At 39.0% G+C, this 13591-nt stretch overlaps 1 protein-coding gene across 2 annotated transcripts in view; it reads right to left on the minus strand.

The window, feature by feature from the left end:
- Positions 1 to 13591, minus strand: part of LOC138136170 (mannosyl-oligosaccharide alpha-1,2-mannosidase IA-like) — an 81906-nt gene continuing 68315 nt past the window's right edge. For both annotated transcript variants that reach the window (XM_069055222.1, XM_069055223.1), the window contains exons 2-6: positions 10082 to 10300; positions 4978 to 5157; positions 2695 to 2908; positions 1466 to 2091; positions 1 to 994 (exon numbers count right to left, since the gene is read on the minus strand). In XM_069055222.1, the coding sequence (XP_068911323.1) occupies positions 872 to 994; positions 1466 to 2091; positions 2695 to 2908; positions 4978 to 5157; positions 10082 to 10300 (1362 nt within the window). In that variant the 3' untranslated portion in view covers positions 1 to 871. The remainder of the gene's footprint in view (positions 995 to 1465; positions 2092 to 2694; positions 2909 to 4977; positions 5158 to 10081; positions 10301 to 13591) is intronic.

The following is a 13591-nucleotide window of genomic DNA, read 5'->3' on the forward strand; positions in this document are numbered from 1 at the left end:
TGAATGATGGGAATTTTAATTACAATAAAATTGTTCTATCACATGATTCAATTTTTCATACGAACACTTTGATTCAGTTTAGTAGATTTCAATATCGTACAATAATTTAAGAAAGACAGAGAAGGAAAAATGTAAACGAAAAACAAACAACAATAAGACGTACATACAAAAGAAAAAAAAAACACAAACGATACGATAAACATAAGTAATAAATACCGTTGCCCCCAGTGTAGTGATCTCACCTATGACAGGAACTGCACGAAACAGTTTCTTTAACAGATAATATATATTCAAACTATTTATAAAAATGTACAAATAAAGTTTATACAATTGACCTAGGTATATATACAGGTTGTTGCTTAATTACAGACAAATTTGGCATCTCGACTTACACCTACATCGTAAAAATAACCACGAGCGTACAAAATAAAAAGCTGCGACCTTTCCGTATCACTTAGTTCGGCTAAATGATCTGAGTTTAATTAAATAAGTTACTGACGGTGACTACTCAGTAGTCAAGGATTGCTCATTTAGCTTCACCACAAACACAAACGAGCTATAACAACACTAGTCCTGGCTGAAGTGAAAATTTTTCGTGGATCGATCGTTTCCAATTAAGCAGCAACTAGTATAGTCGGATATTTTCCTATTAAAACCATGTACAACAATGAGTGAATCGATGCGGATTGATTTCTTTACGACTTTCTTCACTCTACATCACCGTCAGTCAGTCAAGTCAGTCAGTCACGTCAGTCACACTCACACTAGCCAAGTCACCGATAAATCTATCTCAAGTAAGTAACTTTTTAAAATAGCCGAGTCTATGGTCAGTCTCGAAAAAATCATCTAGATTGTCTCTCTGGTCGTCCCATTACACTGACGCCTCCCTGTAGAAGGGGTTGACGCCCTTGATGGGGAGTGGGTGGCCCTCGGTGTTGAACACCCAGTAGTCGAATGACAAGAGACTGTCGTCGGAGAACAACAGGTACAAATACTGCAACAGAAATTATTTATTATTATCATAATCAACGATGGCACGTTGCGTATTCGTTGCGATCATAGACGAACGCGGAAACGTGATTAGTTGGAGTAGGTTTCGGCCGAAAGAAATAAATATTTGAAAGGCAATTGACATTTAGTTTACGGTCGTTAATGGCAACCGTAATTATTTGACTGGGCTGTTAGTACCGCGTTATGGCCGTATAAGCGTGTTATTGCCGTTAAGGCGAGTCGTTAAAATATACAGAAAGACTGGCGGCACATCTTCATAAGCGTGCGTAAAAAATAGGGAGCCACAAAGTTTTATAAAAGAGACCGTGTGGAGGGCTGGAGGCTGCGGGGCCAATAAAAAAATAGTAATTTACATTAGAGTACGGTAGGGGTATTTTACAGCGCGAAAACTAGGTTTCAGGCACGAGGCGAAGCCGAGCGCTAGAAGTGTTATTCGGTGAAACTGAATGGCTACCTTAAGCGTTTCCGCCAGGAAGAAGCTCTGCTGCACGTCGTCCTTCTGCGGATCCTCCGAGTACACATTCTTCAATCCCGTGTACCCCCCGGGCACCCTGCATTGCTTCTCCAACGCTTGCACCGCCTCCCAACCCCAGTCCCTGTACTTCTGGTCCTTGGTCAACCTGTACATGTAGAAGTACGACTCGATCACTTCCGGTCTGAGTATGTAGTACTTCTCCGAGTTCTTGAGCGCCTTCGCTTCCGAACCTTCCGTGAATCGGAACGCTTCCGGTCCCAGCTTCGTGTACGACCTGTCGTACGACTCGTGGCACGTGTTCGTTATCTTCTTCGCCACTTCCATGTACTTGTCGGACATGTCGTTCTTGAGCGTCTTGGCGCCGAGACCGAGCAGACCTCCCGAGAAACATCCCAGATGGTCCATCTTGTGCTCGGGCCGGTCGAATTTCAGCTCGGCGAAGTAGACGAGACCGCCCTTCGAGGTGAAGAGCATGTGCTGCAGGACGGCCTGCATGGCGTCGTCGAACATCTGGCGCGCCTCGTTGTCCTCCTTGTTCGACTGCAGCCACGCCTTCAGGAGGTACTCGAAGAAGCTGTCGCCCAAGGCTCCCATCGACATGTGGTCTGCAAAAGATGCAAGTGTCAAATTTACGTTCAAAATGTGACGGAAAAACACCATGAAATCCGGTCCGAATCTCTTTTGGCAATATACAGGGTGTACTAAAAATGGCGCAGAATATTTATGTCACGCGAATCTACGTTGAATACCAAACAAAAAATTCTAATTCGAATTTCCTCTTAGACAAATATTATTATTCAAACTATTAGATACTATTATCAAAAATGACATTAATTTTTTTTTTCAAATTACACTATATTTTTTGTTTATTCGTTCTTATAGAGACATGACAATGTCTCGAATGAACGGAAAGAAATCCATTGGATTCAAATCTGGGGATTTAACGGGCCATGGATTAGGTCCAATAATTGTTAATTCAGATTTGTAATTCTTTGCATTAACAACAACATAAAAGATCGTCACGATTCACACGGAGAGAAAGGGGTCGGGGTCCCGCAAGACGTCACTCCGGGACCGCTACTGTACCACATCGATCACGCACGCAGCTACCGCAGCGGTATTGTGTCGTGGGACAGCTTACGCAATGTAAATTATGGGAGTCGAGATAAGAAAATAAAGAAAGAAAGAAATGTGGAAAAGAAACTTACGTTGACCCCATTTTCCGGTTTTCGGATTGAGGTAGTTGGGATAGAGCCCGTTGGGTTTTTCCAGTCCTTGGAGGTACTGCCTGATGTGGTCCACTTTGTTCCTGTAGATCGGTTGACCTGTCACGTCGCTCAGATACGAGAATTCGAGATGGAGGGTGCCGAATTCGGACAAGATGCTGGATCCGCCGCTCGCCCAACCGAAATTCTTGCTCGCCTGGAACGGTACAAAGGACGTTGATTGGTGGAAAACGAAATGTGAAATGCCAATGCTAACATGAACAAGGTGAAATTGGATTGAAAGCGCTGCCGAAATCGAAAACTTTTTTCAAGGTTGCTTTAAAATTGACGTTTCTTTGACATTTCAGTGCAAAATCTGTTTACCAGTAGCGTCGCGTTTGACAGTAGAGCTGGTAAATTACCCATTCTTACGAACGTAAAATGTTGCTCTTTAATTTATCTCCATTATCAGGTAATAATAATAAAATGCGCAATTATAATTCCAACGTCTTAATTCATGAGGTATGATTTATTGTAATGCAGCGTTTGAGACCACAAATTTTCTACGCCCATGCATTGAACGCTAATTTTCATAGAATTCCGCTACGACATGCCCGACCGATAATTTGCAACACCTGCTCTGGTTTGTTTTCTTTTTGATCACGTTGTATTTTTCCTACTTTTGACACGTTCACGTTGGAGTTTGTTCGTACAACTTTACGAATTGTAGACGCAACTGTTGAAGTTAAGTGATCAAGCTGTGAAACGACGGAACGCGGTTTCTTCTGGCAGTCCAACATCCATCCAAACATCGACCACATTCAACATTGCTTCATAGAACAAATGAATTACATATTCGTAATGATGCTTTGCCTTCAGTTTTTCTTCATGATAAGTTTTTCATGCTATATTTCGTTAATTTTTTTTTGTCTTGACCACTGTTTTACTTTTTCTCCTCCGCTAGTTCTTCTAATGTTTGTTTGAATTTTTTTTTCTGCATTTCTCTTTCTTTCTGTCCCTTCCATTTCTGCTTTTATTTCTTTATAATTTCAAAGATTGTTTTTTCTTGGTATAGTCGTGTAGAAAGTATAGTCTTCTACTCGCGTATAATGGCTATTATTCACTCGGATGATTCCACCACTCGCCTACGGCTCGTGTTGCAATTTTAATCCTCTCATCATTATACGCTCATTGAAGAATGTATACTATTTAACAACTCCTCTAGGTTTTCTTCGACAAGAAGTCGACTAAAGCAATTCAAAAACTTCTGCCGTTTTAGTCCTCATTTCAGTTTTGGATTCCCAGTACCTCCCACAAAATAAAAAAATTCTCAATTTTGTTAGTTTTAAAAAAATGCTTCTTTGTTTTCTGAATTCATCTATTCTCTACAGTTCTTCTATAACTAGCCTTAGTATTTTTTTACATTGCTTCTTATTTTTTCAATTTTAAATTTTTATCCCGCAAGTCAATTATTTCCTTTCTAGCCTTTCAATATCATTTCTTTTTGTATTTTCTTCATCAAATACACACTGCACCAACTAGAACCCTTTCCTTGTTTCTTTTTTTTTTTTTTTGTTAAGTACATATACCTACACTTTATACTTTCTTTTTTCCGGGATTTTTTTACTTTTTCTTTTAATCCAAATCACAATATCTTCTTGTTTTATCTTTTCCCTTCCTCAAAAGTTACCCCAACCCAAATCTCTTCCCATTGCTCAGGTTCTTCGCAAATTAAAAAAAGAAATTTTTCCCCTAACATCTACTTCACGTAATTTCCATTAAGATTTTTGTCTTCTTCCCCACCTGTCAAACGAGACAGTTCCTTTCTTGACCGCACGCCCCGCCCACGCCTCGTGATGTTACAAGCGGGAATGTCACTGAAGTGTGACAACCGACAAAAGAAAACCAAAATCTATCAAGCACGAACGCACCACAAAAACATCTAATTTCCTAAACGGGCAACTTTTTCGCTCAAACTGGCAACCGGTCACACTAATAATCCTTTCGAAATTATGGTGATTACCCTCGATGAATGCTCGTTAACCGTTGTTTTTTTCTGTCCTCGCGACTAATTTCCTGAAATTTGATTTTTTCCGTGCCGTCCGACATCCTGCCGACGAATTAACGGTTTCCCTCCATTATTATGGTAATCCGTCCGACGGAAGCACCGTTTAACTGTGACATGTTACATAATCGTGACGCTCACAGATGCGAAACTAATTGGACGTCGGAAAAGCGACGACGACGATGGTACAAACAAAACGAACACTTCGAAAGAACACTCACTCCGGTTTTCAAGTTGACCAGGGCGTGAGGAATGCCAGTTTGGGTCTGGAACGCTGGCAATAGCTTGTCGGCTATTTGCTGGGCCTTGTCCCGGAACATGACGTCCCCGGTGAGAGCGAAGCAAGCCAACAGTCCACCCACGAACCTGATGTTCACCTCGAAGACGGACACGTCCGACGCCTGAAACAAGAACCAACAACAACAAATGAGAAAAATTGGAATTGCAGCGGGCCCCGAGTGGAACCTTGTGGGACACCCGAACTAGCACGGTGACCCAAAAAATCTAATGTAATGTACGTAAGACTACTGTTGACAAAATCCCGTGGTTACTTAGAAAGCACCGGATACGACCGGATCTAAGTCACACGGAATTCTCGTGGTCGTGGATATTTTCAATTAGGAGGATTCATATTGACCTAGTTGGCGTTTGGCAAGTCGTTCGGGTTGAAAAAAAAATGAGAATCCGAGCCAAACGATTCTAATCTTGACGTGGTGATTGAGTAGTTTGTATTGATCTAGCGTGCTTTGGCGATTCAGGGTTCGCGTACGATTCTCGACCTCGACAGATGGATGAGGAAACGTTCGGGTCTTAATTAAAACGGTGTCTCCTTAATGAAAGCGTTGATTGGGAGGAAATTTGTGGGGATCGGTGGAGACTTTGATCGAACGAATCCTTCGGCGGGTGGAAATTCCTGGAGGAGGGGGAGGGATCTAAATGTGGAGAGAAGCTTCGAGGGATTAGGAAAGAATGGAAATTGGTCTTGGAAATCTGCGAAAGGCAGAGAAGGTACTCTTTATCTTCTGGAGATATGCAAAAACTTTTTTTTAATGATTTATTATTCAGTATCGCATATTTTATCATGTTCAGTTTTGGCGGCAGTTTTGAAACACCCTGTATAACATGTATAAACAAACTGTGACGTGAAGGTGTGAAAAGTATATCAAAATAAACGAATACATAAAAAAATTACTTTTAAAGGAATCATCATTACTTGATTGAAGTGTCCGATCCGGCCTGGATGCCGCGCTCCTTTTTGTGTAATATGAATCTTTATCAGTATCACCAAAGAATTTGGAAAAAACAATTGGTATACATACATACATAAATATAGAAAAAAAAAAACTAGAGACAGCATTAATAAGCAATTCAAATATGTATTAATTTTGAGTGATATGTACTAATAAAATAATACTAATATGAATTGAATTATGGATATTCCTTTGAGAGAATGCTTGTCAATACCTTTCACACAAAAAAAAATGTAATCTTGTTTGATGACTGCTTCAATCGAACTCGACATCTTATCCTTTTTATAACTGCCTCAAACGGCACAAATAACAACGTAGGTACAAGAAAAATAATGAAAAAAAAACTTGCACCGAACACGTTCCACTGACGCAATCGTAAAAAGAAAATTCCCTCCAACAGAGCGAAAAAAAAAGACGTTTCGACCGGCTCAACGTCCATCCGTTCCGCTCCGACCCGTCCGACAAGTCGGTAATCCAGATCGCCAACTTAACATCTGCAACAACTTCAAAAACTCGAATCTAGATCCACCGCTGGACCGGTGCAACCCGGATTCGCGTCGGATCGTGAGAACGTCGCGAGATAAAAACGAAAAAACAACCAAAAAGAAAAACGAACGCGAAGTGTCCGCACCGGTTCGCTCGTCGCTCTAGAATTCCGCACGCCAACCCCGAAACCCACTTATCCGGGGCGTCGTCGCGACCGAATTTCGCCGGTCCCTCGGACCGGACCCCGGAGGAATTCCGCGCGAGGTCCGCCGGCGGACGGAGGAATCGATTATGATAAATTTCAGCGTTAAATCGTGCCATTGTGAAAAATTAATCTCGGCGCCGTCACACCGACGGCATTAAAACGTGTCGTAGGAGGTGAAGCTGACTCGTACCACGGTCGAGGAGTTTAATTAAAAGCGGCCGTTCAGACGGGAAAAAAGCCAACACGACCCAGGCATGTGGTAGGCGACCGTCGAGACTCACTCGACCGATTATTATCATTTACCAACAGGACTGTTTCTGGTACTGGAGCTGGCTCGAGGTTGTGAACGGGAACAAGATGGGAGTTTTTTTTTGTTTTTTTTTTTTGACAATTTGTCAAGTCAACAACTTGTCGAAAGAACTAATGAATGACGCTCGTTGGTCTGAAGAACCAATTTGGTGGACGAAACATTGCGAGGAATCAAAGAGCAAAGTTTTTCATTTCACCGGAACAACTATGTATTTATTGGGGGCGGAATTTTTGTCAGCTGCAAATTTGTATGTTTCTCAATATCTTTGTCAGTACAATAATCCTTAAAGGTGGTAGCACTCAAATGAAATTGGCGACAGTCTTTGAGAGTCAGTCCGTGGGACAAACCCAAACCCCAAATGGGAATTTCAGTAAAAATCAAACAACCAAAGTGAGAAAATATCAAAGCGTACAGTCGGTTGCAAAAAAAATCGAGTACCATTGGGAGTATAAAAAGTGGGACATCAAATTTCTGTCAGTTTTGAAAAATTCGATGTATGTAATTCAAGCTTTATTGTCATTTTGCCTTTGATTATTGTCACAGAAATGTGACACTATTCTAGCTGACAGTTTAAAAATTTATTTTATACTCCTATTTTCCTTTTCCAAATGCCCTCTTTTTTGGGGGACTTTGCATTCAATAAGTATTCGCTACGTGCTTATTTCACTCATTCCCTACAACCTACAATACTTAACGACACCGTAAATCAAGTAGGGTTAGAAACAGTTAAGGGTAATTTCAAATTAAAAGTCAAGAGAGTGACTTTTTTGCTCCTAATAGTACATCACATTTTTTTTAGAGTTTCATCTTTCTTATTGTCAATTTTGATGTTACCGAGACAACCAAAATGTGAAAACTTTTCACTTCTTACGTCAAACATAATGATATGTATATACTGGGTGCCCCAAAATTCGCGGAACAATTTAGCAGTACGTTGTTAAGTAGTAATTAAAATATCAGGTAAAAATGTTTAAAAAAATCAATCTTCGTTTTTGTCGAAGATATGGACCTATTCGTTACACTAAATGTGGCAACATTTAAAAACATTCTATGTATCCCAATAGTCTGCAAATATTTCATTTTTGTTGTATCCATGGAAATGGGGGAGAAAAATCAAAGCCATGTTGCCGTACGTTAGTTTAGGTAAAACGGACATAAAATTACTATTTGGAAATGCTGGAAGTAATGAAGAAAATAAATGCCAATAGGTAGGAAAAGACAAATAATGAAAATCTTTTTTAATATTTAAAATAAATGAGATCAAAGCTGCATCTTTTGAGCCCCCATATCTTCAAGTTTAAGAGGTATAGAATTTTTTTATTATTTTTCTCATTATTTTCTAACATGAGTTGACATTGCCCCATTGAGTTGTTCCGCGAATTTTGGGGCACCCAGTACAGTCAGGGGCAAAAGTAACGCAACAATTCGATAAATCATAAACTGTTGAGTTTTGAAAAAAGAACAAAAACAGGTCGATTTTTAATTTCAATTTCACGTTTATTGACGTAACGTTTTTTAATACACCGTGTTCCTTGTCAAAGTAATGACGTCATCGGATATTTTTAAATAGCAACCTATATTCATTTGTCATCATTTTGATAGGTCTTGTAACTGTCAATATGACAGTATAAAAATTTTAACCCATTAAATTTAAAAAAAACTTGAGAAAAAAATTGTTGAAAATTATTTTTTTTTAAATTATTTTCTTTATCAATGATTAATTTATTAACTAGTTAGTACCCAAAGGCATTACTATTAGGTCAGTATCATTTGGACTTGAAGAAATTATTAATCAACAGGGACAAAGAAGATTTTTATGAAGTAATTTTTTGTTCGTGTTTGATTATTGTTGAAAACCTTCAAATGATACTGACCAAATAGTAATGCCTTTCGGTACCAACTATCGGGCCTTCAAATAAATATATATTTTGAGTAGGCGTAGGCGACATTCTAATTCTGTTAACAATGTAAAGTAATTTTTGTAGGTAACCAATTATTCTCCTGAGTTACACATGTTACATAGTAAGCTTTTTCCCAATTTCATATTGTCTTATTCCGTGGAGGGGGAATAGGGAGAATGCACTACAAAAATTCAAAATATTTTTTAACCTAATTTTATTTCGTTAAAATGTCAGACGTTTCTTGTGTCATTTTCTACGCTGAAAAATGTTGCAAACAATTGAATTTCCATAGGTTGCTCTAAATATAAATTTATTTGAAGGCCCGTTAGTTACGTAGTAGATTATTTTACTCTCCGTTCACTCTTTCTTTCCACCACTCGCACTCCCTCTCTCACCTGGAATCCCCTCCCGTTTTCTTCTTCTTTGTGAAAATTTTTCCACAACCGAAGCCGTCCGACCAGAAGCTAAATAATGGTCCAACAATTCCAAAGAAAAACTTGAGCCCGTTCGCTTGTTTAACGGCTTCTTGAATCTCTAGAATTTCGTCCCCATCCGACGACTTCATAAAACAGACTCGACTCGGTTCTAATTAAAGTCGAAGAGATTTATGTATCTATTGAGGTTGAGAATTGTCGGCGAACTCGGCGGAATACGTTACCGACGTATCCCAGATCGACGAAGACGCTCGCCTCATCGCACAAGCCACGAGTTCACGTCAAATTTTTTCAAAACGATACTCTTCCAGTTTATTTCCGGTCGAATCGTCGACCATTTCGACAAGATAAACCGAGCCTCACAACGCCACAGTCGCGCGTCGCTCTTTAAAAAAAATCACGCCGCGACACCAGCCGGATTTGCGTCCAATTGAACATGCGTGGACCAGCCATTTTGTCTTGTTGCATACTTCCGATTTAAAATTTTCCACGAAAACGACATCTTTCGGACATTTTGCGGCGATTAGAAGTGACAATCGAAATTTTCAAAATTTTTGAAAAATAAAATTTTCTGTTTCTGGTGGATGCGCCGGTACGATTCCCACCAGGACACAAGTTTGAAAAACTTTTCGAAAAATTTCGAAACCGTTCGATTTTCCATCGCCCGATTGAAAATCCGGGTCGAGTGGCTCGAACGTGGTCATCGCTCAAACAAACAAACAAAAAAAACGTCACTCACCATGCTGTTGAGGTCGAGCTCGTTGGCCACCCAGTCCCTCGCCTGCTTGAACTCGTCCTTCATCCCCATAATGTAGAGGGTGTCCAGTCCGTCCATTATTGTGGCGGCGAGGGGCAGCGTGCCGAAGATGCTGGCGCTGTGCCCCCTCTTGCTGATCGGTTTCAGTTCGTTCTTGCCCCAGGCGTAGCGCACGTAATTATCCCACGCGTGCTTCATCATCTGGAAGTAGAAGAGAGGAGTTGAGTGAGCGAGCGAAAAACGAAAGAGAAAAAAATCCATCGACGATGATCATGATGACGTTTATGGTAAACAGGAACGGTTACGACGGCAATTAACGTAATAAATAATAAATCGAGTGTGAACCGTGAGCCCACGACGGAGTAATTTAATACCGACGTGGGCTGATTAATAAGTTTATGGAGTGCGGACGATCGATCAAAATCGAAAATGTCGAGTGCGCCGCCGACAGTAACACGAAATTCGCCGGGACGAGGAATTCCGATTCGTTTTGTTGGTCCTGATGGATTTTTTTTAATATCGCCCAAAACAATAAAACAAACCAAACTGACAGTTAAAAAAACACTAAACTATTTACGACGCGACGTGCTAAATTAAATTGTCAATTGTGTTTCGACATTTGGACTCCCAGAAAATATTTTCATCTTTTATTATCTAATAAGACACATTTCCATTTTCACTTTTGTTTTTGTGAAAATTTTTACGAAGATTTAATTTTTTAAAATTTTGGGTGTTCATTTAAATTTCTCCTCAAAGTTGCCGATTGTGAACGCACCACTCGTCGGTCTGCAGAGTAAAAACACAAACAAGTCAAAAAGTGAGGTTACATTTAAAAGCTGATGCGTGATCTGTACCTAATCCGTGGTGCGTTCACAATGGAATCTTCAACGCCTACTTTGTGGATAAATTTAATTGAACACCCGATACTTCATGGTCTGTTTTTCTGTTTACATTTTTCCTCTCTTTCCCTGGCTTTCTCCCTCCAAGCCCAATTTTTATTTTCTCCGTCAAGAAATGTTAATTCCTTTGAAAGAACTATTTGTATAATGACTTATTTTTTTATTATGCTCACTGTTTTACATTCACGTCAGAGTGTGTTCCATATTATTAATGCTTTACTTTCAATTTGTTTTATTTTTAAATCAAGATAAAATTTACGATTTGCTCCATTAGTTACAAATGAATTAACAAAGTTTCAAATTTTGAAAAATATTCACGCTATGCTTTGCTTAATGTTTTTTTGCATTTTTTATGTTGACCAGTAGGACTTCTCTTTTTCTCCTCTTGTTCGAGATGTACCAAAGCTGGATTATAAAATTTAAAAAAGTTAAGTTTTTAAATTTTGAAAAAAAATGCTTAAATTTCTTTCTCTTTTTCCTGTTCCTGATTGCTGTCAAAGGAATCAATTCCCTTGTTAACTGATTAATCATATTAAAATAATAATATGTAAATTATATTAAAATGTTTTATCCAACTAAAATTTTACGTCTCGGCCTCGACTCGTGACGTCACATACGGGAACGTCATTGAAGTGTGACAACCGATTAAAAAAACTATCAACCACTAACGACACATCACAAAAACCTGTAATTCTCTATAAACCGACAATTTTTTCGCTTGAACTGGCAAGTGTCACTCACAAGTTTTTCTACATAGATCTTTTTTTTGAAAAAAAAAGCAATTTCAAAATTGTTTTTGACAACAGTAGAAGATTTTCTTTCCGAGGTGGTAAAATACAGGAATATTGTTTAATGTACAATAAGGTAAACAATTTTATCAAGCATTGTGTGGGCACGTGGTGTATTTGACGTGATTCTTTTTTGAATAAGAAAGAATAACCTTGATGTATTTATTGCCACTGGTGTGATTAAATGGGTTTCGTCATATCGTCTAGGATTGTTTTCTGTTGCTAATTCTTTGTAACATAGTTAACATAGACAAATTAGTCTCGAAGAGATGAATTTTTTAGACATTTCAGTCATAAGATTTTATCGAAGTACAAAGAACATTCCAAAAATGTTCTGAGTTTATTTTCTTCTTCTATCTAAATCAGAAAATACTTTTTCGACTTATAATTTTCACCGTCATACTTTCTCACCTTACATTAGTAAGTTTTTTTTTTTGCGAAATTATATCAAGTAGTTTTTCCTTCACCGAGAATAATTTCGCTGCTCTAGTGCGTGTAAACTTCCCACTTGTCAAAAAAGTAACCACTCACATTGCACAAAGAGCAATTTTTGAATTGCTTTATTACTCAACTAGTTTCATCTCATTTTCCTTTTTATTTGTTCGTAGAATTGTCTTGTCAATCTAAAATACTAACGATCGTACCGAACGCGTGCCGATAACCTTCATTACCATTTAAAATCCTGTCAACAGGTGTTGTTCTATTGTAAAACCGTTCCCCTAAATTAACTCTTAATCTGTCACTGATGACTTTTTGATGATCGGGGGGATTCCCACTCGTACACAAATTTTTCCGCTTCGCGCTGCAGCCAGCGCAGCGGTACTATAAATCAACAACCCCTCATCGTCCCCCTCCTCCCGTATCCGCAGTTCAAATTCATTATCGCTAGACCAGGTGTAAATAGAATTTTTGTCGATTAACGTCAACATAAATTAGCCGCGGACATGCGGAGGGTGTACACAACGGACATGTGATATATCGATGGCGTTTGTTTGCCGAAGACGGGAAAATTTTCCTCCGCCGCTCATCTCTCGAACGCGTGTAAATAACGTCAAAGTTCGCCCCTGACAAGCTGTCGATGCGGGCGCGGGGGTGGGAAAAATATCGAGAGGCGGCGGCGCTACCTCGAATTAGAAGCAGAAATTAAAATGCACTCACGTTGTTTTGGACATAATGGGAGGCCACGGAAATTTTGCAATAACGCTGTCTGTTGAATTAGGTTATGTTTTTGTACGTTTGAGGTTATGAATAGCGTCAATGTCTAGTGCACTGTTGTCAGTTTTACTAATTTGCAATAGAAGAATAATAATAGAGATGATCATTATAATAATAAATAACACTTGATAGAAATATCCACAATGATTAAAAATGCGGCCTGGATGCCGTGACTCCTTCTGCGAAAATAGTCATGATTATCATTTTTAAGCTTTGTCGTCCCGGATTTTAAAACTTCGACGAATTGATTTTGGAATTTTTTTGTATCGTCCCTTGTGGCATCCTTTATTTTCGAAATTGTTTTTGTTTTCGTACTTTTTTTTCTCTTTTCATTTCTGAATAATCGGTGCGATAACTGGTGATTAAAATTTGACAACATGCTCGATCGAAACCTGAACGGTTATCAGAGGTCCCTTTTGCTGAATAAACAAAATTCCGAAAAAAATACGTAATCTAAAAATATAAAAACGATAAAGAAGCGATAACAATAAAAAAACTTATGGTAAATTTGAGTAATCGGCCAATCGCAGTCTTCACTTCACGTGAACACGGAGAAGATTACTTTGATAGTGTAAAAAAGATGTAAACAA

Source organism: Tenebrio molitor, chromosome 8, assembly GCF_963966145.1.
Source record: "Tenebrio molitor chromosome 8, icTenMoli1.1, whole genome shotgun sequence".
NCBI lineage: Eukaryota > Metazoa > Arthropoda > Insecta > Coleoptera > Tenebrionidae > Tenebrio > Tenebrio molitor.